Below are 23,499 nucleotides of genomic sequence, written 5' to 3' on the forward strand. Positions count from 1 at the left end.
ATTACATAACATTGGACTCATTAAAAAGTTAATAAGCTTATGAATGAGATCAATTTCACATTGTTTCGATTTTGTTTGATACGCCTGATGTTCGAATTATCTCCGATATTATTGAAATATCTCCGATATTATCCTTATCTCCAGCTCAGCAATACCGATAACACTAGTAGTGATACCGATAATGCTGGTAGTATAAAAAATTTCAGGTATTAACAATGTATCACTAAGTATCGCCAACATATCAATATCGCTAATGTAATCGTCAATATTTTCAATTATGTAAATTCTACTTGCTGCTTGTATTACCAATGCATCAATATCGCCAATGTATCGCCAATATTTTTGACTATGTAAATTCTAGGTAATGCTTGAATCATAAGTGTATCGAAGGTATTTCAATAATATCGCCAACCTTCAAAAAATATTTTTTTTTTTTCATGGGCACATAGTTGTATTTAGTGTTCAATTTGTCATCATGGTGTACCGTAAAGGCCGTTACCGGGCCATAAAGGCCATTACTTTTAAGGTAACAGTGGCAACCGTTACACGTTACGGGGTCGTAACGGCCGTTATGGAAAAAAATGACCTGTAATTGCCATTAACGGCACGTTACGTCCCCTATAAAGGCCATAATAGCCCTGTAATGGTCTATTATGAAATTGTGGTATGACTGCTACTATTGAAGTCTGGATGTATGTCAAAGTGTCCTAGAAGGGGGTGAATCGGACTTTTTAAAACTTTAATCCTACTAAACTATAAATGCTACCAATCTAATGCAAGTTGAGCAGGATTATAACAAGATCATTTAAATTGAAGTTCTAAGACATTGAGAATTCTGAGTGCTGCATTTTATCAAACATGTATTATGCATAAAGTAAACAATCACATATTCAATACATATAAGCAAGGGCAATCATCACAAACACAACAATATATAGTGGTTTGGCTACGTGCCTACTCCACTCCTGGCTGATGCACTCCACCCTAGAGTGTGCCGGATTTCACTATCAAATGGTTTTTAAATCAGGTTAAGCATAAACCTTCACAACCTACACAAGGTATGAACTAGGTGCCTACATAAGGCAAACTCATATGCCTACACAAGGCAAAATCATATGCCTACACAAGGCACATAAGTCCTACATAAAGACACTATATGTATTCTCCCATTGGAGGCCTATGAAAGGTCTTAGCGAGTTTGAGAACAAACTCTAAAACTAGATCTTACACAAGTAAGGGGTTTCAGACTCTATCGACTTTATTACTTGTGAGTGAGCCCCTTGTTAGCATATACTGAAGATGATCTCCCTTGTTGATGAAGAGTCTTCAGTTCCCTTGATGTGCAACAATTATAGATGCTTCTGATACAAGTCGCCGGTTGTTGGGTCAAGGTATTTTGGTGAATCTCCTCTATTAAATGTCGGTCTTTAAGTGTGGATGAGATTCCCAAATATTAAGCATTCACAGGATTCCAGCTCAATGATTTGCCAATAAATGAGTTGCTAGAAGATCCTTGAATGGTGGAGTTCATCCTTCAATCCAATCTATTGATTCTTCAATGATTGCATTTAAGATAGGGTTGAAGGATGAATTCACATGAGAAAAGGGATTTAAGATGGTAGGTGGTATTCAGATAGCAATAACTCTCTTAAATCTCACTATTTTTCTTAATACAAATTAAGAAAGCAAGCGTCCGAATATAAAAGCAAAAATCCCAACGGTAAAAAAACGAGCAGACTCTGTATGCGTTCAATGTCGTCGAAGGTCACCTTTGATGTCATCGAATGACAGTTCGATGGCATTGGGATTTTCTCTAAAAATGCTTGGAGCTTGCTGGACAATCTCGTTTAATTATTCAATGTCATTGAACATGCTTCGATGTCATCGAAATTCATCGAAGGCAATTCAATGTAATCGAAGAGTTCAATATGTTTTCTATAAAACACTCTGGACAAGTCTGGTTCATTTTCAATGTAATCGAACATACTTTCGATGCCATCGAAATTTGAATTTCAATGTCATTGAAGGGAATTCGATGTCATCGAAGAGTTCAGGATTTTTTCAATAGAACTCTCTGGACAAGTTAGGTACATGTTCAATACACCCTGATCCATAGCTTAAGTGGTAGACTGAGTGAAAGATACCTCGTTTCAACACTGAGGTCTTGGTATCGATCCCTAGTGGGGGTGGCTAACAATGAAGTGTCAATTGACAGTGGGGTGTACTGACAAGCTAACGAAAAAAAAAGTACATGTTTGATGTCATCGAATTTTGAAATTCGATGTCATTGAACGTATTTCGATTCATCGATTATTTTACTGATTTGCAACTTGAGCTTGCTGGACCATTGAGTGCTCATTTTCGATGTCATCGAGATAGGTTCAATGTCATCGAACCTGTGAGTTCGATGTCATTGAAACCTGTTCGATGTAATCGAGCTTTGTTCTAGAATTTCGATTTGGTTGCTGGACAAAATTGAGTCATTTTTCGATGTAATCAAATAGTGTTCGATGACTCGAAAGTTGCAGAAAACTTGTGTTTTTTCCAGATGTTCTTACAACTTGGTTTTCCATATTTCTAATCTTGCCAAGATGTTTTCCTAATTGATTTTGGGAATGATTAGAACATTTTCAAGGGGATTATTACCTGAGGTGTTTTAGAGATCTTTGAACACTTCCCCTTCGTTGAGTCTTCAGCTTGTAGTCTTCCATGTGGGGCTCACTGGACTTTATGATTCAACCGTCACTTTAATTGACAAACAAGGGCACTTTCATATTACGGGACAAATACCTGTTTTTCATACTTTTTAATCAACACTATGGGGCAGATAAATGTTTTTCGGGGGGTTTTCAATAAATAAAAAAATAAAAAAGAGAGACCGTAACGGCCGTTACGGGGCCATAACAGCTGTTATGCCCCGTATTGTAAAGGTAACGGTGGTGGCCGTTACGGCCACCGTTACCATTATGGAACACCTTATTTGTCATTGATAATATTAATAATATCTCGATATTATCGATATCGCAACATGTGCAATATTGAACCACAATCTTTCGTTTTCTTTCCAATTGTTGATGATTTCTTGGTGAAATATCATGTGTTGTTGATATTTTGCAATATCGATGGATGTTTGGATGGGATGGTTGGACTGATTTCTTACAACAACACATGCTTTTAAAGCCCTATTAAATGGGAACTTGTTATGTATGCATTCTTTTTGCATTTTTTTCTTCTAAATATGCAAATATGTACATTTTAACATATCCTGGGGTTTCGTTGAAAATTCCACCATTTTTCCTATGTTTCCCCTGCATTTCCGGTTATTAGCGATATTATCGGTAATATCGATATTGTTTCCGTATCTCTGGCCAGTGAAACTTGTCGCGATACTAATACTACTACATACATGTTTGATTTTATGTTCAGACACAGATTGCAACCGATTTGTGAGAAATTGGAAAATTTTGATTTTTTTTTTTTCAATTTTCCGCAACTCAGCCCATCTCATTCAAATCTCGAAATTGAAGCTCCTAATCCATGATTGTTTTGTAACAATTTGACACTGATTTAACATGATTTATAGAAAAAAAAAAAAGGATAAAAAATTGAAAATGCTCACCGGATGGAACATGTGGGATATATCCCACTACTTGTGCCTTCCATAATGCACCGGTGGGATACAAGATATATCGTGGGATATATCGGCTGATATCGTCGATACTTAAAACACTGGTTCTATCCATTCATTGTAGGACTGTTGAGAAGCTTTTGGATCTTTTCTTTGATTGGCAATGACAAGTTCCAGGTTCCTATAATTCAGTTTTTATGTTTCTGCATGTTTATCTACAGCATACAGTACGGTTGGGTCCAGATCCAATATACGGTTCCAGATTCATATAGGCAATATGATGCAAGTTAAATTTATTTTGGGACTGTCTGTTAGGTCAGGAATTGCATGCCAACAGGTTAGGTTTTAGTGAACTGTGGACAGATTTGGGATTGATTGGCTTAAGGGCTAGGATTGGTTTTAGGGTTTTAAGGAGCTGGCTCTGATTAGATTTTTCAGGTAGATTGTAGGTTGGTAAAGGAACCGTGTGAGGGTGGTACTGGAAAGGATGGGTTGAGGTTTATAATTTGGGTTTGGTGGATCTTTTGAGCAGTTATAGTTCAGGTTTATGAGCTCTGTAAGGGTTTAGGTGTGAAAAGGACCGTTATAGGGGCAAAGTTGGTAGAGTTGTGGAGATTAGGGCTGTGGGTTAGGACTTTGTGGTTGATACTTAAGTTGCATGATTATTCCAACTAGGTGCCACTCTTGCTTTGAATCGTTCTTTTGACTTGAGTTCTTGCTCCTGCTTCCTAGCCATTTATAGTTTCTAACATTTGAAAATACACGCTTCCCCATTCCTGTGCCTGAATCTGTTGCCACGTGGCATCATGCTTCATGCAACTAAGGATTTAGTTTCTCATGAAAACAGGGATTGGTGGCTGCAGATGGAGTTGGATTGAGGATGAAGGCAGTGAATTGGTCAAAGGGTTGGTTAAATGTATTATAAGGTGTACAGCTGGATTATGGGCTCGGGCAAAGTGTTTGGGGTGTAAAAACTGTAAATTAGTATTTGTTAACTGGGTATAAGCTTTCAGATTTCGGAGCAGAATTGGTGCTATGGGTGGGGTTATATGTGTACAATTTTTAGGATTTGGAAATGGGGGATTTATGAAGGTTTGGGGATGGAATCTTGGGGCTGTGGTTAGTGTTTTACAGGGAAGATGGACTGTCAATAAGGGTCTTACATTTATAGGAGGGTTGCAGTTTGGGTTTCAGATGTCGGGATGATTGGGAATAAGTTTCGGGGATGAAATTGGGATAGGGTTGGGGTAACTGTGTTAAATGTATTGCAGATTTAAGGAAAAGGACTAATTAGGGTTTAGTTGAAGAAGAGAATGGAAAGGGAAGAAAGAAACCCTGGAAAGACTTTCTTTGATACAAAAATTGATGCAGTTAGACTGGAAAAAAAATATCCATGGTGTTCCATAATGGTAAACACGGCCACCGCTGTTACTGTTATGATGTGTTTCAACCCCGTAATACATAACAGTTACTACCATTACCATTACATAACCGTTTTGGCATACTGTGAAAAAAAAAATCTGAACTTTTTAATACGGATGAATTCATGCCAATTTGGAAGTTTGAATCCTTAATGCGTGTGCCACAAATTAGCTTCACTCGATTCACGATCAACAATTCCCATGGCAGGAAATCAAGAAAAGGAAGCAATATTTATTGCAACAAATAAATCCATCCCTATATGTTCGTATGCAATTTAAACCAAATGCCTAGAATGAAAGCCTACTGGTTATTGCAACCAAATCATAATAATAATAATAACAAATACAAAAACTACTACTTGCATAGTTAATTAGGAGAGCTTTGCTAGGTCCATAATACTTGTATGCAATAAAGCTCATGTACACCAAGGTATTCCATAATGGCAATGGTGGCCGTAATGGCCACCACCATTACCCGTATAATAAGGGCCGTAATGGTCGTTGTGGTCTCCGTAACGGCCATTGTGGTCTCTTTTTTTATTAAAAAAAATCCAAGAAACCTATATCTGCCCTGTAATGGACCGTTTGGGGCTGTTAAGTCCTTTATGGGGGGCATAATGGGCCATTATGGAGGCCATAATGACAGTTACAATTTTTCCCATAACAGCCGTTACGACCCTGTAATGTGTAACAATTGCCACCGTTACCTTTACATAACAACCTTTATGGCCCTGCAACGGCCGTTATGGCACACCATGATTGTACACACCACACATGTGCCCACATGATAGATAGGTACAAGATCCTATACATCCATCATTGGTCTGACTTTGTACATCTTATCCCAAAAATAAATCTAGTCCACTGAGCATGTGAGGCTCAATACTGGAAACAGGTGGATGGGTCAGAAAACTTCAGCCAAGTTTTTTAGAACTGTACATTTTTTTTTGCTAATGATGGCGCATCTGATGATTAGAACAACCTGATCCTTGGACTAGGGCATCAATATAGTGGTGTCGTTCTGATGGATGGAATTGATCTCAGATGTATTGTGCCCTGCTAGAAAATTTTTGTGGCGTGTACCTCAGCTTTATTGCACACGTGGTGTGGTTAGCGAAGTTCTAATTAGGAAACCAATGCTCAAATTCTATTGGTCTACAGAGACGTTTTCTACTCAGCTACTTAATGGATAACAGCTAACCAAACAACTAAGGGTCTGAATCACTTTAACTCCATCAACCATGCATATGGTCTTCTGGCACAGATGTATGATGATCTTTGGGTCTACATGTTTATCTCCTCTAACCTCACAGTATTGCATGAAGACTCCACATTCAAGTGTTCTTCCTTCTATAGCATTAGTATGGACCTTATGCATGCATATGGGATAGTTTTCTGCACAAACTCCAGAAAGGATCACATTTGGCTGTTGTCCACAGTCATTTACTACTACCGAAGACATTTAAATCCACTTATATCTCCTCATACACTATCCTTAAGATGCTTTTATACAACACATTAAATACTTCGCATTTATGATCTATAGGAGCAGAAACGAAATCCCAACCCGATTGGGGCTGTGGTCACAGGTCCAATCAGATTCTATTGATCATGGACTCTTTATGCGTTGCTTGGATGCATCAAGCACCATATTAATTTTTTCTGCAAAATCAAGTGGTAGTACGTAAATCATCCAATGTTGATAATGTAAAAATGCTAAAATCCAGTAATTATTTTGCCTCTTTTTTTTTTTTTCCCCACAATATTCAGTTTTTTCCATACAAATTTCATTTATTCATTAACCTAATCTATTTCTTATTTGGTTGATGCTATTGTTCTTGATCAGAAGGGCCATGGTGTTCCTGAGTCCCTCCTCAAAGAGGTTAGAGATGTGATGCGCAAGTTTTTCAGTCTTCCATATGAGGAAAAACTTAAGATCAAGATGTCTGTGGCAACTGGGTTCAGGTGTGCTTCCTGGAACTAGCATACTACATGTATGCATTGAGAATGAGAATCTATTTTCAGTTTATACTATCAGGTATTCTAGTAATTTCTTGCAATTGCAAGCTAACACTTGAGAGCAGAGGATATCAGAGAATTGGAGAAAATATAACCCAAGGCAAGCCTGATGTGCATGAAGCTATTGATGTAAGTGTTTTATAGTTCATCGCCTATTGTGTTGTATATTTTTGTTGAATGAATTTGCCTCCGTACATTTTTATGGTTTGCTACACTCGAAGTTATCAACATGTTCTTCTGAATGAAAGGTTTTGAATGAAACTTGTGGTACACCCTTTTCTTGGTTACAGTGCTATAGGGAAGTGGAACCTGGGATCTATGGTGCTCTTGGCAAAACTTTGGAAGGATGTAATATGTGGTACGGTAACTTTAGAATCCTTATTTAGATGATTTTTTACAGCATTTTTTCTCTGTAAAAAGATGGATCTGATTAGATGGGCTATTCAGTATTTCAATGTTGTTTCTATGGAGAGGGATCACAATGTTTTGGCATTGCTTGTATTCTTTAACCTGATTTGGATTAATGATTCAAAGGAGGATGAGGTCTGTGATATTCTAGTGGGTATTGAGACCTACAATTTGTCATGTATGTAGATTTGGCAACTATCGTTGTTGGTGGAACCAAGAATGAGAATGGAACCTTTGTGCCACTCCTAGGAGAAAGAAGGAAGAAAGAGAAAGAAGATGGGAAGGAGGGAGAGCCCCACCCTTCCCCCTCTTCTTGCACATTTTCTAAGGAGAAAAGAGGAGAGAATAGAGAGAGTGTGAGAGAGAAAGTGGAAGAATTCTTTATCTTCTCTCATTGCTTCTATATTCCATCTTTTGAATTGATCTCAACCCTTGATCTAGATCTTAGTCCTACAGTGAGATCTAGATTTGCTTGGGCATCCATTCTTCATTCAAGATAGATTGTGGAGAGACTTCTTCTGTTCGAGGAAGATTGGCATCAATAATGTTATCCTTTGTGGCTTTGATCTAAGTTATAAGACCTGAAACACTCATTTTAGGTTTTATTCTAGAAATCGGAAATCTACTCATTGAGTCAACCCTTATTCAGATTCAGAGAATTATTTTCAAATTTGAAAAGTATGCTTCCATTTGTATCTTTCCAAAATCCCATCACGATGAGCTAACCTTTTGCATATGTTGATCATCACTTTTGAGTGACCTTACACACCATAAGATATCCACACACACATACACACCCACCTCCCAATTCCACATTTACACCACCTTCACATATGCAATTCAGTGTATGCTGGTAGAAGACTTGAATATCTTTTTGACGTTGTATCTTGTGTGCTGATTTGTTCTATGACATAATGCACTACAATATCTTGTATGCCTTTGGTATAGACTCTGAAGTTGAAGCAATGTGGATGCAAATGCTTATGTGTGTTTGTGTAAAACGATCCAGTAGTGTCAACACTACCGTAATTGTGTTGGTGTTGACCTCTGTGGGGCCCACCATGATATGGACTGGAAATTCAAGCCGTCTAGCTGGCACGTCCCTCTTTTTAGGCCCAGGGCCCAAAATTCAGCTTGATCCATAATTCCAGTGGGCTGCATCACAGGAAACAATGAAGAGGGGATGCCCACAAATGGACTGTGGCGCACAACATGTAGTTTATGCATCATCTAATCTATTCATTCTGCCGAGCCCACCTAAATTAGGGAAAACCCAAAAATCAGGTCATTCCTGAACTCAGGTGGGCCAGAACACACGATTTAGTGGTTTCCTACATAATTCTACACTGTTCCAGATGTTGTGCCCACCACAGTTCCTGATCCAACTTATTTTTGAGGGGTCCTATTTTCTTCAGGGGTTGTGGACGATGGACAGCTGTGATATCTAACACAAATCATGGTGGACTTCTCAGTAGGTCGACTGTTGGTACAGTTGATCCTATTGGATCTTTTGTGTGTGTGTCCAGAGAGAGAGAGAGAGAGAGAGAGAGAGAGAGAGAGAGAGAGAGAGAGAGGCTCCTCTACGAACTGGTGTGCATGGGAATCTCACGTGAGCCTCTCCGAAATGGTGTGCAAGGGAATCTCACGTGCATGCATTGGGGTCCATGGGGTTGGCCCCATTGTGATGTGTTGTTGACATTCATTTTGACAAGCAAATGTTTTTTCTTTTCTTTTTTGAAACAATGATGATATTTCATATACACAAGGCCTCAACTACGAACTGGTGTGCAAGGGAATCTCACGTGCATGCATCGGGGTCCATGGGGGATGTGTTGTTGACATTCATTTTGACAAGCAAATGTTTTTTCTTTTCTTTTTTGAAACGATGATGATATTTCATATACACAAGGCCTCAACCAAATATACAAGAGAACCCAGAGTCAAAAATAGCTCCAACGCAAGAGAGAAAAAGGACCCATGTACAAATAGACATCTCAAACCTCCAATAAAATAAATGCATCACGCTCAGAAATCTAGGCTTCCGCCCACTTCTTTATATTAAGAATCGCCCTTTGGAAAAAAACGCCCATTGCTCCTTTTCTATTCCTGAAACAACACTCATTTCTTTCCCACCATAAAGCCCAAAAAATTGGTAGCAAACTCAAATCTCCGCCCTTCCCTGAAGGAATTCAAACATATATTTGGAAGAATTATCTTCCTTTTGCACATATTATCGATTGTTAACACTTTATTTCTTCCTACGAGCCATTCAAAAGCCACCACCTTCAATGGAGCACCCTAATGCTAAAGAAGGGACGTAGGGAAGATGTCCTCATTAGCTACATTTTCAATCAAATGATGATAGAGAGACCAAACTGAGAATGAACCAGACTTACCCTTCAGCCATTTAAAGGAATCCACCTCAACTACCTCTAGGAGTAGTGACATTCTGGGGCCCAACATCACTAATCACTTCCACCGGGAGATCATATATATATATATATATATATATATATATATATGTTTTATCCACGCCGTCCATCTATTTCTAAAGATTATTTTATGGCTTGGGCCCAAAAATAAGACAGATCCACATCTCAAGTGGACCACACCACAAGAAACAGTGGTGATTGAAAGAAAAAACAAATATCAGCTTCATCCAAAGTTTTTATGACACCAAAGAAGTTTTTAATGGTGGCGTTCAATCACCACTGATTCCTGTATTGTGCTTAACATGAGATTTGGATATTCCTAATTTTTTGGCTCATGCCTTAAAATGATATGAAAAAAATGAATGAATGGCATGGATAAAAACAAACATCATGGTGGGTCCCATGGAGCACTACTAACAACTTTAGTAGGCAATCCGGGTCCTTCCAGGGGTATTACCCTAGAGCGGATTAGGTGAGACCTTGGATCATAATCCAAAAAATGAAGCATGCTAAAATCTTAGGTGGACCACACCATAGGAAACGGTCGTGATTGAATCTCCACAACTAAAAACTTCATGGAGTCCACTGGAATGTTTATTTATCATCCAATCTGTTTATAGGTCACAAAGACCTATATGAAGAGACCAAATAATGCAAGGGCATTTTCACACCGGACTTGAGTGGGGTGGCTTGTGGGAAGCAGGCACTCGAGGTGGGCCACTTACGGAACCCATGTATTTGGGGCCCGTGTGAGGTGGGTGGGTCATGTGAGGTGGAACCCATGGATTTGAGGCCCACAAGGAGGGTTTAGTCGATGACCTAACCCACGGATTTAGGGCCAGGGCTATGAGATAAAGTGATTAATTTGCAGTGCTTTATCAGTTCGAGCTTTTAGAGCAAGTGGTTAATTGTCCTACATCAAATTGGTATCAGAGTGGGATGTTTTGTGTTTGAGACTCCTCACCGGGGGTGATTAATGTGGGGGCATTTTCACATCGGACTCGAGTGGAGTGGCTTGTGGGATGCAGGGGCACACTCAGGGTGGGCAACTTGTGGAACCCATGGATTTGGGGCCCGTGTCAGGCGGGTGGGTGGTGTGAGGAGGAACCCATGGATTTAGGGCCCACGAGGAGGGTTCTGCCAGGATTATTTCGCCATGCTCTATTAGTTTGAGCTTTTAGAGCAAGTGGTTAATTGTCCTGCATCACCACACAAATATCATATTGATCTAAGGCTTGTGGCCCACAAAAAATTTTAATGGTCAATTACTATTGTTTCCTATACTATGGTCCATCTAAATTTTGGATTTGCTTCAATTTTTTGGATCATGCCCTAAAATGAGTTTTCAATACAGATGGACGGCATGGATTTAGTCACATACATCAAGATGACCCCACAGCCGCTCGATGTTACATGGGTAACACTGTGTTATCTTTACCGTGTGGGGCCCAATTTTATTGCTATGACAAATCCACCCCATTCATCCGTTTCAGATAATCATTTTAGTGCATGGTCCCAAAAATGAAGTAGATCCAAATCTCAAGTGGACCACATCAAAAAAACAATATTGATTGAATCCCACCATCAAAATTTTTTTAAGAGTCATGAAAGTTTCCGATCAAGCTGATAATTGTGTTTTCGCTTCATTCTAGGTCTGTATGACCTAATCAAGAGGTTGGATGGCAAAAAAACATCATAGTGGGCCCCACAGAGCACCAAGCCATGGAAGTTGCACACCCATGACTTCATCGGGAAGAATCCCAAAGCGTATTGCATACTGAGTAAAAACTCTATAGGGCCCACCATGATTTATGTACTTTATCCACCTTGTCCACCCATTTTACCCTATAATTTTAGGGCTTCATGTAAAAAATGAAGCATATCCAAACATCAAGTGGACCACACCACAATAAACAGTGTGAATTGAACATATACCATTGAAAAATTCTTAGGGGCCACAGAAGTTTTGGATCAAGCTGATGTTTTATGTTTTACCTTCATCCATGGCTTAATGATCTTATGAACAGTTTTGATGACAAATAGACATCACTATGGGCCCTATGAAGGTTTCAATGGTGGAATCGTTATTCTCAATGTTTCCTTTGGTGTGATCCACTTGAGCTTTGGATATGCTTCAATTTTGGGATTAACCACTAAAATGATTTGGAAAACGAATGGATGGCGTGGATAAACCACATACATTCATAGTGGGCCCAAGAGAGTTTATTTAGTACGATTAAGAGTACGAGTTACTCGGAGCGAAAAAATGTGTTATATCTAGGGACGTCACCAAGTTCTGTGGACCCACCATGATGTATGTGTTATATCTAAACCGTTCATCCATTTGGAGAGATCATTTTATGGTATGAGCCAAAGAATGAGGCAGATTCAAAGCAAAAGTGGACCCCACCACAAAAAACAATGGGGGATTGAATGCCTACCATTAAAAAGTTCATGAGGGCCACAAAAGTTTTCAATCAAGATAATATTTATAATTTTCCCTTCTTCCATGTCTGTGTGAACTTATGAACAGGTTGGATCTCAAATAAACATCATGGTGGGCCCTAGAAAGTTTTCAACGGTGGGTGTCACTGTCCCCACTGTTTTCTGTGGTGGGGTCCACTTGAGCTTTGGATATGCCTCATTTTTTGGCTCATGGCATAAGATGATCTCACCAAATGGATAGACGATATGGATATAACAAATATATCATGGTGGGGTCCACGGAACTTGGTGATGTAGCGAATCGCTACTAAGCCGTCTGTAGCTATTCTGCGTCCCCTATATCATCAAAGGCTCAAAAAAAAAGGCTATAAAATTTCGTTCGGAGGGGGATTCTCACCAAAGCAAGAGGAATTTTTGAGGGAGGGTTTCAAACCCTAAATGATTCCCAAATTGTGAGGAAATTCCCAAAATCCCTGATTTTCGTCGAAATTTTGAGCTTCCAACCGAGAAAGGAAAGGGAAATTTTGAGGTTTTTCTTACTTCTATGCAATGTTTGAAAATCGACGTTGTTAATCAAAGTGTTCTTCTGAGTTCTGAGTTTCGATCAACCAGGTATGAGATCACTCTCACATATTTACATAAGTAGCGAAATCAAAGTGATCTTCCAATTTTATTTCTTGATTTTTACCTATTTATCGAAAAAAGAGGTTCTTGGCTACAATCTTCTAGTGATAGATTATGTGGTTGGTGGTTGCAGTCAATATTCTCGGCAATAACACAAAATTATCAATGATATCTTCGATATTTTGCCGATTATTCGGAGAGAAACGAAAATTGGGGTATCGATGTCTCTAGTCTAGCGACACCGATATTATGGGCGATAATATCGACATTTCATTGACAATGGGAACACTGAGGAGAACCTTTTGTAACATATGTAAAAGATGAACCATTTCTTTGATTTCCTCATCCACTAAATTTCTTCTACGTAGGGGGGCCCATGTTACTTCATTACCCCTCATTGAATAGCAATTGTTCACCTTCATCCCCTCGTCCCTAGCTATTCCCACTAATGATGGAAATCTATCACACAACTTCAAGTCACCAAACCACGTATCCTCCTAAAATCTAATCTTCTCACCATTCCCCAACTTGAAACCTATACCCTCCCACACTTTATCTTTTATGGGTGCCACCAATTTTCATAAATAGGAACATCAATACAGTGAGGATGCCTTAGTCCACCAACCCCCCTTCCTGTTCCCCATATTTTCTACTTATCACCTCCCTCCATTTACCCCCCTTTCTGAACCAAACCTCAATACCCATTTCCCTAAAAAAGCTAGATTTATCTCCTCTAATTTCCTAATACCTGCCCCTCCAAGATCCGTTGGCTTACAAACCTCGCCCCATTTTAGAAGATGAAACTTTTGATTTTGATCCAAACCTTTCCATAAAAAGTCCCTCCTCCGATGCTCCAAAGCATTTAGAACAAACTTTTGGGCACTTAAAGAGACATAAAATAGACTGGAAGATTTGACATTGACGCTTTAATCATAACCAATCTTCCTCCCATTGATAAGTACCTTAATGTCCACTTAGACATCTTCCTCTCACATCTTTCAACTACTTTGTCCCACATGTGTTTCACTGACCTCCCTATGCATAATGGTAAACCAAGATAAGTTCTTGAAAAGGTCTTCCTGACATCCAAGCACCAACGCAAAGTATTGAGCCTCTTCCTTAGAAATGCCAATCCCAAGACTCTCACTTTTGGAAATGTTCACCTTCAACACGGATACGACTTCAAAGCTTACTATGATCAAACAAAGATTTTGCACGTAGAAATCATCTGCCTTGCATAATAAGAGTGTATCGTCTACATACTGGACATACGAAATCTGAAAATTTGTATTGTCCACCCTAAAGCCTTCCAGTAAGCCAATTTGAACTCCTCTACCAATCATTCTATTAAGAGCCTCCATTACTGTGACAAATAAGAATGGAGATAGAGGTTCTCCTTGGCGTAGCCCTCTAGAAGCAGTGAAGAAACCCTTCAACAACCCATTTACCAAAATCAAAAATTTAGCCGCTCTCACACATTTTTGGATCCATGATTGCCATTTAGGTCCACATCCTAACCTGCCGAACATGTAATCAAGAAACGCCCAATCAACATGATCATATGCCTTTTCTATATCTAACTTGCAAACTATTCCTTTCTCCCGTTTTTTTGTAACAAGAAATGACACATTCATTCGTCAGAAAAGAGCAGTCAACAATCTTCCTACCATCCACAAAGGCCCCTTAGGACTCCGAAATAACATTTCCCAATGCTTTCGAAATCTGGAGGCCAAAACCTTAGCTAAAATCTTGTATGGACCGCCTAACAGACTAATAAGGCAAAAATCTTGTAAACTTTCAACTCATTCCTTTTTGAGAAACATTGCAATGAACGTTGCCCCCAATTCTATTGCTATTACACCTTTGTTGAAGAATGCCTGCATAAAGCCTACCACATCCCCCTTAACGTTTCCCAAAATTTCTGGTAGAAAGCCATAGGGAAACCATCGAGCCCCGGAGCTTTATCAGTGCCCAACTCTGACACTGCTTTCTTTATTTCTTCTTCCGAGAAAGCCTGCTCCAACGAATCCGCTGCTTCTATTGAAATTGCATTGAAGTACAAATCATCAAGGGCCAGCCTATGATGACCCTTTTTTTTATATAGAAAATGTTTATAGTAATTGTGATGTGGACATCAGACCATTCAAAGTATATCAATGCAGGAGGCGTGCATTACCCGTGTAAATGTGGTTAGATGATGGGTATGGGTCGGATCTCTAGAGGTTGAAGACCTTACACATGTGTTTGTGACTTGTTTAAGTTGTTTAAAGGAAACATTGGACCGTTGGATCGTCACGGCACACATTCATTGCACCACCTTTATGGTGCTATCATCGGGGCCCATCGGGCATCTTGAATTTGAATTTAGTTTATGAACATTTGATTTATTTGAGTTTTGGTACAGTGCGCGCACAATTTTTGCGCGAATTTCTCTTTTTTTTTTGAAACTTTTTTAGTAGGGATATTTTGGTAATTTCACATAATTACGAATTTATAAGGGTGTTTTGCCCTAAACCTAAAGGATGCTATGTTATGTTTATGAATTTTTTTTTCTTTTTAAAGAGCTTTTGATCTGACGATTTCGTCTTTGACTTCTAGTGATTGGAAGAGGGGGTGAGGCCCAGGGAAGTGATTTCTTATCCTTTACTTCTCTATTCTTTTTTCTTTCCTCAAGGCATTCTTTTCTTTAAATCTATTTTCTTCATTTTCTCCTAAAATATTTAGATCTAAAAGTCGATCCTATTTCTTTTTATCTAAATTATTAGATCTTGAAAGATTTTCATCTCCACATTTATATATTTTGACATTCTTCAAATCTCATCACCGAAAGCCTTAAATTTGAAGAACCACCAATTTTATTTTTTATTTTTCCAGATTTCCCATTCCAAAAATTTCATATTTTCTAAATTAGAAAATCCACTTGGATCGTTAGATGGACCTATTGCAAGACGAAAGTTGTATCTTTCGTCAGATCCAACTAAATTTAGATTTGAAGATTCAATACTTCGTGTTTGTGATGGATGGCCGTGATTATTGTTGCATTAACCTTATTTCCTTCTTGTGTTTACGATGTATAAGGCTGATTTATTTTATTTTATTTTATTTTTTATTTTTTAAAGATTGCATAAATCTCCCCCTTTTAAATACAACATTCATTTAAGGTTGGATTAGGCCATCCTACACCCATTTTTAGTATCAGAGCCAAGTTCTTGCATTGGGTTGTTTTAGATCGAGTTATCAAGAGTCTAGATTTTTACTTTTTTATTTTTTATTTTAGGGTTTCATGCATAGCATATAGAGTCTAGATTTGAAAATTTTCAGATTTGCATCATAAAAAAGAAATTTAGGTCTGAAAATTTCCACATTTGCATCATTCTAAAGGTTAGGATTGTTGGTGTCCATAGTCTTACGTCAAAACATTCCTAGAGTCGTGTTTTATGAAACCTAAGTTGAGTCTTATAGTATATGCCCACTCGGACTAGTAGAGGGTTTGGTTTACACCCGATCTTGAACATGGAGCAGTTGACTGATATGATGAACACGATTAACCAACATTTGGCCGCCATTGAGGGAACTATCCCTAAGAGAAATCTCTGACATTGGAGGGGATAAACAGTCTCACGTAGGGGGAGTAGTTGAGGAATGGGTAGGAAATCGTGGTAGAGGTCATGGAGCACGTGGCAGAGGGCTAGGCTGTGGAGCGGCACAAAATCTGTAGCTCGCAATTGAGTATCAAGACCATTATGATGCCGATGAGAGAGTCTTAAAGAGTGTTAAAATAGATGCTCCTAGTTTTGATGGGCGTCTTGACCCAAAAGCATTCCTTGACTGGTTAGCAGACATACCATTATATCGAATTGTATGAGATGTCTGAGAACCGTCAAGTGCAGTTTGCAAAGATGAAACTTGTGGCTCAAGCTAAATTGTTTTGGACAAATACGGAGCGTAGGATCAAGAGATCAGGAGGTGTCCTAGTCATGCATTGGGTAGAGATGGAGTTATTAAAGGACAAATATCTTCCTCTTTCGTACTGTCAAAAGCTCTTAGATTTATGGCAAGCATTACGCCAAGGATCTATGTTAGTTGCAGATTACATCGCAAAATTTGAGGAGTACATGATGCGGTGTGATATTCAGGAAGATCCCTTAGTGACGTTGGCGCATTTCAAGGTGGGTCTTCGTATGGATCTGCAGCGTGAGCTTATGACTCATGCAGTGGGTGACTTGGATCAGGCTTACCAAGTTGTCCAAGAGTTAGAGCTTTACCTAAAGTCTCATATCATGAGCGCTTTGAGTCCCGAGACTCTATTGTTATTTCTGGTTTTCAAAGAACTAAGCCTAACGTTGGAAGTTAGCCTAGGGCGCAAGCTAGTGCACCGCCTAAGCCTAAGGATGATAAGGGCAAAGGTGGCCTTCGTACCAATCCTGACAGTGGTAGTCACTTGAGATGTTATGAGTGCAAAGGTACGGGTCATTTCGCATACCAGTGCATGACAAAGACTCGCGGGAAAGCCTTAGTCATAGACGAGTCAAATGAAAATGCGGATGACTTGAGTGATTATGAAGTCGAGGAATATCACTCAAAGATAGGTGCTAGTGATTATAAAGAAGAAAAACTAGAGGCTACACCACTGGCTATAGTTAGATGTGCTTTAGCACAGGCCAAGGAGAGTGATGATTGGCGCAGAAGCACAATTTTCTACATGTTTATCAAGAGCGGTGACAAAAATTGCAAAGTCATCGTGAATAGTGGTAGTTGCACCAACGTGGTCTCAGCTAGCACAGTCACTCGTTTGGGTTTGAAGCTGATCCCACACCCTCAACCCTACAAGGTCTCTTGGGTTCACACGTCTTCTATGCCTGTGTCCCAGCAGTATTTAGTCCCCATCCAAATCGGTTCATATAAAGACGTGGTGTGATGTTTTACCTATGGATGTAGGTCACATCATTCTAGGGAGGCCGTGGTTATACGATAGAGATGTCATGATTTTTTGTCGCTCGAATGTGTGTACATTTACACATGAGGGCAAGAAAATCAAGATTAATCCGTTGCTACCCAAGAGCCACACGGACAAGGCTAGGGTTGTGAAAACGAGTGAGTCAAGGAAGGAAGAGAGGAAATCCAATCTGAAGTTTCTAAATATCATCAATGCAAAAGAGTTTGAGAAAGAGATGGGATGATTCGACAGTGTACGCCATAATGGCTAGGGAAGTTACACCTGAGGTTCATATAGAGTTACCCCCTGAGGTGACTCCGGTTCTAGAGTACAGTGATGTATTCCCTGAGGATTTACCAGATGAGCTTCCACCTATGCGGGACATCCAGCATGCTATTGATCTTGTCCCGATATCTACTTTACCAAACCTTCCTCATTACAGGACGAACCCTGCAAAGCAGGCAAAGTTGCATAGGCAGGTAGATGAGCTCCTGCGAAAGGGTTTCATTCGTGAGAGAATGAGTCTATGTGCCGTACCAGTGTTATTAATGCCTATGAAAGATGGTATGTGGCGGATGTGCGTGGATAGTAGGGCTAGTAATAAGATCACAATCAAGTACCAGTTTCCGATACCGAGGCATAATGATATGTTAGACATGATGATCAGGTCCACCATTTTTTCCAAGATAGAACTCAAGAGCGGGTATCACCAGATACGCATACACCTAGGAGATGAGTGGAAGACAACCTTCAAGATGAAGGTTGAGTTGTACGAGTGGTTGGTCATGCCCTTTGGCTTGACTAATGCACTCAGTACTTTTATGCGTGTGATAACCCATGTTTTGAGACCCTTCATGGGGAAATTCCTAGTGGTTTATTTTGATGACATACTCATATATAGTACCACTAAAGAGCTGCATCTCGACCACTTGAGACAAGTCTTTAATGTCCTTAGGGCGGAGAGGTTATGTGCGAACCTTAAGAAATGTTTCTTTCATGTCTGATAGGGTTGTCCTTTTAGTGTTCATAGTGTCATCTGTAGGGATGCGAGCAGATCCAGAAAAAGCCGAGGCCATAGTTGACTAGCCTGAACCGTGGAACATACATGATGTGAGAAGCTTTTATGGCTTGGCCACATTTTAACGTCAGTTCATTCGAAGATTTAACACTATTATGGCTCCCATTACTGATTACATTAAAAAGGGGGAGTTCATATGGTCTAAGGCCGCAGATAAGGCATTCAAAGATATTAAGCGCAAGATGATAGAGGCTCCTGTCATGCGTCTTTTAGATTTTTCTAAAGTCTTTGAAGTAGCATGTGATGCTTCAGGTGTAGGTATAGGATTGCTAAGCCAAAAGGGGTCATCCAGTTGCCTATTTCAGTGAGAAACTAAATGAGACAAAACAAAAGTATTCCACCTATGATATAGAATTTTATGCGGTAGTGCAGTCGCTATGTCATTGGTGTCATTATCTTTATCGCAAAAATTTGTCTTGTTTTCTGGTCATTAGGCTTTAAGGTATTAAAGTTCCCAAAAGAAGCTCAACCCGAGGCATGTCAAGTGGGTAGCGTTTCTTCAGGAATATTCATTTGCCCTTAAACATAAAGCCGGGATTGAGAACAAACCAGCCAATGCCCTTAATAAGAGAGTGACATTGCTCAACTCCTTGAGTGTAGAAGTTGTCGGGTTTGAGCAATTGAAAGATGAGTATCCCATGTGTCCAGATTTTGGGGGGACATATGTGTCACTCTTTAAGTAACAAGCATAGTTCGGGTGAGTTTGTGCTCAAAGATGGCTTCCTTTCCAAAGGAGACTAATTTTGTATTCCCCGCACTTCTCTCCAGGATTTCCTTGTTTGGGAGCTTCATGCTATTGGTATAGCTGGCCATTTTGGTCGAGATAAGACCATCGCTCTAGTGGAGGATCGATTTTATTGGCCAATTCTCATGCGAGACGTTGCCAAAATTTTAGGGCAATGTCGAACATGTTAACTGGCAAAATAGAAGAAGCAGATTACTGTATTGTACATGCCATTGCCAGTGTCACATGCACCGTGGCAAGACATCAATATGGATTTCATGCTTGGGTTTCCGAAGACAATTAAAAAGCACGATTCCATTTTTATGGTCATAGACCATTTCTAAAAAATGGCCCACTTTCTCCCGTGTTCAAAAACCTCGGATGCGTCCAGCATATCCAATATTTTCTTTGAGGGGATGGTTCGATTACATGGTTTGCCTAAGACCATGGTGTCTGATAGGGATGTCCGGTTTACTAGTTATTTTTAGAAGACATTATGGCACATGATGGGTATGAGACTCCACTTCTCGTCTGCCTACCATCCTCAAACTGATGGCCAAACTGAGGTTGTGAATCAAAGTCTCGGAAATCTACTACGATGTTTGGTGGGTGAACACATTAAAACTTGGGACTTAGTCCTTCCAGTCGCCGAGTTTGCATATAACAGTTCAGTAAATAGGTCTACGGGTGTGAGTCCATTCGAGATTGTTAGTGGTTACAAACCTAGACTGCCCATAGATTTGTTACCTATGTCAGTCATCCAGAGGCCCTCAGAGTCAACCGATGCATTTTGCTATCACATTCATGAGTTGCATGTAGAGATTAGGAGGTGGATAAATGCTAGCAATGAACAATACAAAATTTCAGCTGACTTATATCGTAGAATTCAAGAATTTAATGAGGGTGATTATGTAATGGTTAGGATGAGGCTAGAACGGTTCCCACAAGGTACTGTTAAGAAGTTACAAGCATGCAGTGCAGGACCATATAAGATTCTGAAAAAGATTGGGTCTAATGCGTATGTGATAGATCTTCCACCTCGCATGGGGATTAGTTCAACATTCAATGTGGAGGATCTAATGCCTTGTTCAGGCCATCCTATAGACCCTAATTTTGTTCCAAACCATTGGCCAATTTCTGAATTTTCTTCCCAACCTACACCACCTATGCCTACTATACCTGAGAAAAGAGAAGAAATTGAAGGAATTGTGGATGAGCAAATTGTTTTTACTCAAGACGGTGGATTTCAGAGGTACTTGGTGAAGTGGAAGAACTGACCATCATCTGACTGCACATGGTTGATGGAAGCGAAGTTGCAGAGGCTAGATCCAGATTTGTTAGAAAGGCACAAGAGTTTTATCTTACTGGAGTTGAGCTCTTCTCAACCGAGGGGAGTTGATGCGGACACTAGACCATTTAAAGTATATCAACGCAGGAGGGGTGCGTTACCTGTATCAATGTGGTTAGATGACGGGTGTGGGTCGGGTCTCTAGAGGTTGAAGACCTTACACATATATTCATGACATGTGTAAGTTGCTTAAAGGAGACATTTGGACTGTTGGATCGCGATGATGGTGTGATCGGACCGTTGGATCGTCACAGCCTACCTTCATTGTGCCCTCTTCACGGTACTATCATTGGGGCCCATTGGGCATCTTGAATTTGAATTTAGTTTAATAACATTTGATTTATTTGAGTTTTAGGACAATGTGTGCACATTTTTTGTGTGAATTTTTTTTTTCTTAAACTTTTTTTAATAGGGATATTTTGGTAATTTCATGTAATTATGAATTTATAAGGGTGTTTTGCCCTAAACCTAAATGATGCTATGTTATGCTTATGAAAAAAAGGAGAGCTTTTGCTTTTGATGATTTCGTCTTCGACTTTCAGTGATTGGAAGAGGGCGTGAGGCCCAGGGAAGTGATTTCTCATCCTTTACTTCTCTCTCATTCTTTCTCTTCTCAAGGTACTCTTTTCTTTAAACCTATTTTCTTTCTTTTCTCCTAAAATCTTTAAATCTAAAAGCCGATCATGTTTCTTTTTTTCTAAATCATTATTTTTTGAAAGATTTTCATCCCCACATTTATATATTTTGACAATTTTCAAATCCCATCACCCAAAGTCTTAAATTTGAAGAACCACCAATTTTTTATTATGAATTTTCCAGATTTCCCAATCCAGAAAATTCATATTTTTTGGATTAGAAAATCCACTTGGATCGTTAGACGGACCTATTGCAAGATGAAAGTTGTATCTTTTGCCAAATCCAACTAAATTCAGATTTGAAGATTAAATACTTCGTGTTTGTGATGGATGGCCATGATCATTGCTGCATTAACCTTATTTCCTTCTTGTGTTTATGATGTATAAGGCTGATTTTTTAAAATTTTTTTTTTAAATTTGTTTTTAAAGATTGCATAAATTTGCCCCTTTCAAATTCCACATTCATTTCATGTTGGATCAGGCTTTCCTATACCAAATTGACTATGGATTCACTAATCTTTCCATTGTCCTCAATCCTTTCCCCTTCCACCATTAACGATGTGATCTTATTTGCACGCGCTCTAGCACTCACCATCACATGGAAAAACTTGGTGTTTTTGTCCCTAGCTTTCAACATGTTGCGCTCGATCTTTGTCGCCATTTAATCTCTTCCTCATGCAATCTAGCATTGTATTTTGCTCGATGCACCTCCCTCCAAGCTCTTTCCCCCTCTACTAGGTCCCCCTCCTCTTCTTTCAAGTATATTCTTTGAATCTTTGAGAGAAAGTTGGGACTTTTCCTCTTCTCAGCGCTCTGCTAGGTCCCCCTGCTCCAAACTTTCTGATTCTATTCTGACCATCAAATGTATCACATCAAGTTATGGCGAGGCCCTAAAAAATCAGGCTGATTTGTGATTCAGGTGGACCACAGCAAGGGAAACAGTTGGGAGGGAACGCCTACCCTTGATTTCACTGGGGCACTGTACAGAATCAGGGGAGGGCAACCACATCACGACTTTTCCCCCTGGTGTGTCCCACCTCAAGCACAGATCAGCTGGATTTTTAAGCCTGGTTCTAACTTGATGGGATTCATCTCATGGTCAGGTCAGATATCAGCAACACATCACAGTTTGGTGTGCATGAGAGCTCTCATGTGCACTAGTTCTTAGGGGATCATTTCTCATATGTATGTCTGTATGTATGCATGTGTGCCTGACATTGTTGGGATCTGGTTTCTCTTCAATTGGACTAAAAGGATTTCTGAAAATTTGCCCGTAGGCCAGATAATCCTCCCAACTTCAAGCACTTGATGGAAGAGTATGTCAGCCTCCTAACAGGCAAGCTTCCTGACTGTGTTCTTTTTCTTTTCTTTTTTCTTGTCTTCTTCTTCTTTTCTTTTCCTTTCCTTTTCTTTTCTTTTCTCTTTTTTTTTTTCTTTGTTTTTTTTTTTTTTTTTTTTGTTTTGTTTTATACTTAATATATGTCCATATATCTTATGTGGTTCATTTGTATATGTTGGTAAAATTATTTCTTTTCACAACTTACAGATCTTTCAAGAAAAATTATGCGGGGTATTGCTTTAGCTTTGGGTGGGTCACCTAACACATTTGATGGCGAGAGAGCAGGGGATTCATTCTGGGGAATGCGTATAATAGGTTATCCTGCTTCCACTGGGACCAAAAGACCAGAGATGCAAGATAATGGCATAGGATGGTAATGTGAAAATGCTGATTTTGGTACTGGCTAATGTTCCTGGACCTCCTATTGTTGGCTTTTTCATGGTCTTATGCTAATGATGTTTG

At 39.4% G+C, this 23,499-nt stretch overlaps 1 protein-coding gene across 2 annotated transcripts in view; it reads left to right on the plus strand.

The window, feature by feature from the left end:
* The window catches only part of LOC131219205 (2-oxoglutarate-dependent dioxygenase 33), a 62,581-nt gene that overhangs the window by 27,357 nt on the left and 11,725 nt on the right, over nt 1–23,499 (plus strand). For both annotated transcript variants that reach the window (XM_058214218.1, XM_058214219.1), the window contains 5 exons: nt 6,896–7,014; nt 7,134–7,197; nt 7,359–7,426; nt 22,976–23,034; nt 23,245–23,410. In XM_058214218.1, the coding sequence (XP_058070201.1) occupies nt 6,896–7,014; nt 7,134–7,197; nt 7,359–7,426; nt 22,976–23,034; nt 23,245–23,410 (476 nt within the window). The remainder of the gene's footprint in view (nt 1–6,895; nt 7,015–7,133; nt 7,198–7,358; nt 7,427–22,975; nt 23,035–23,244; nt 23,411–23,499) is intronic.

Source organism: Magnolia sinica, chromosome 11 (assembly GCF_029962835.1).
Source record: "Magnolia sinica isolate HGM2019 chromosome 11, MsV1, whole genome shotgun sequence".
Taxonomy (NCBI): Eukaryota; Viridiplantae; Streptophyta; class Magnoliopsida; order Magnoliales; family Magnoliaceae; genus Magnolia; species Magnolia sinica.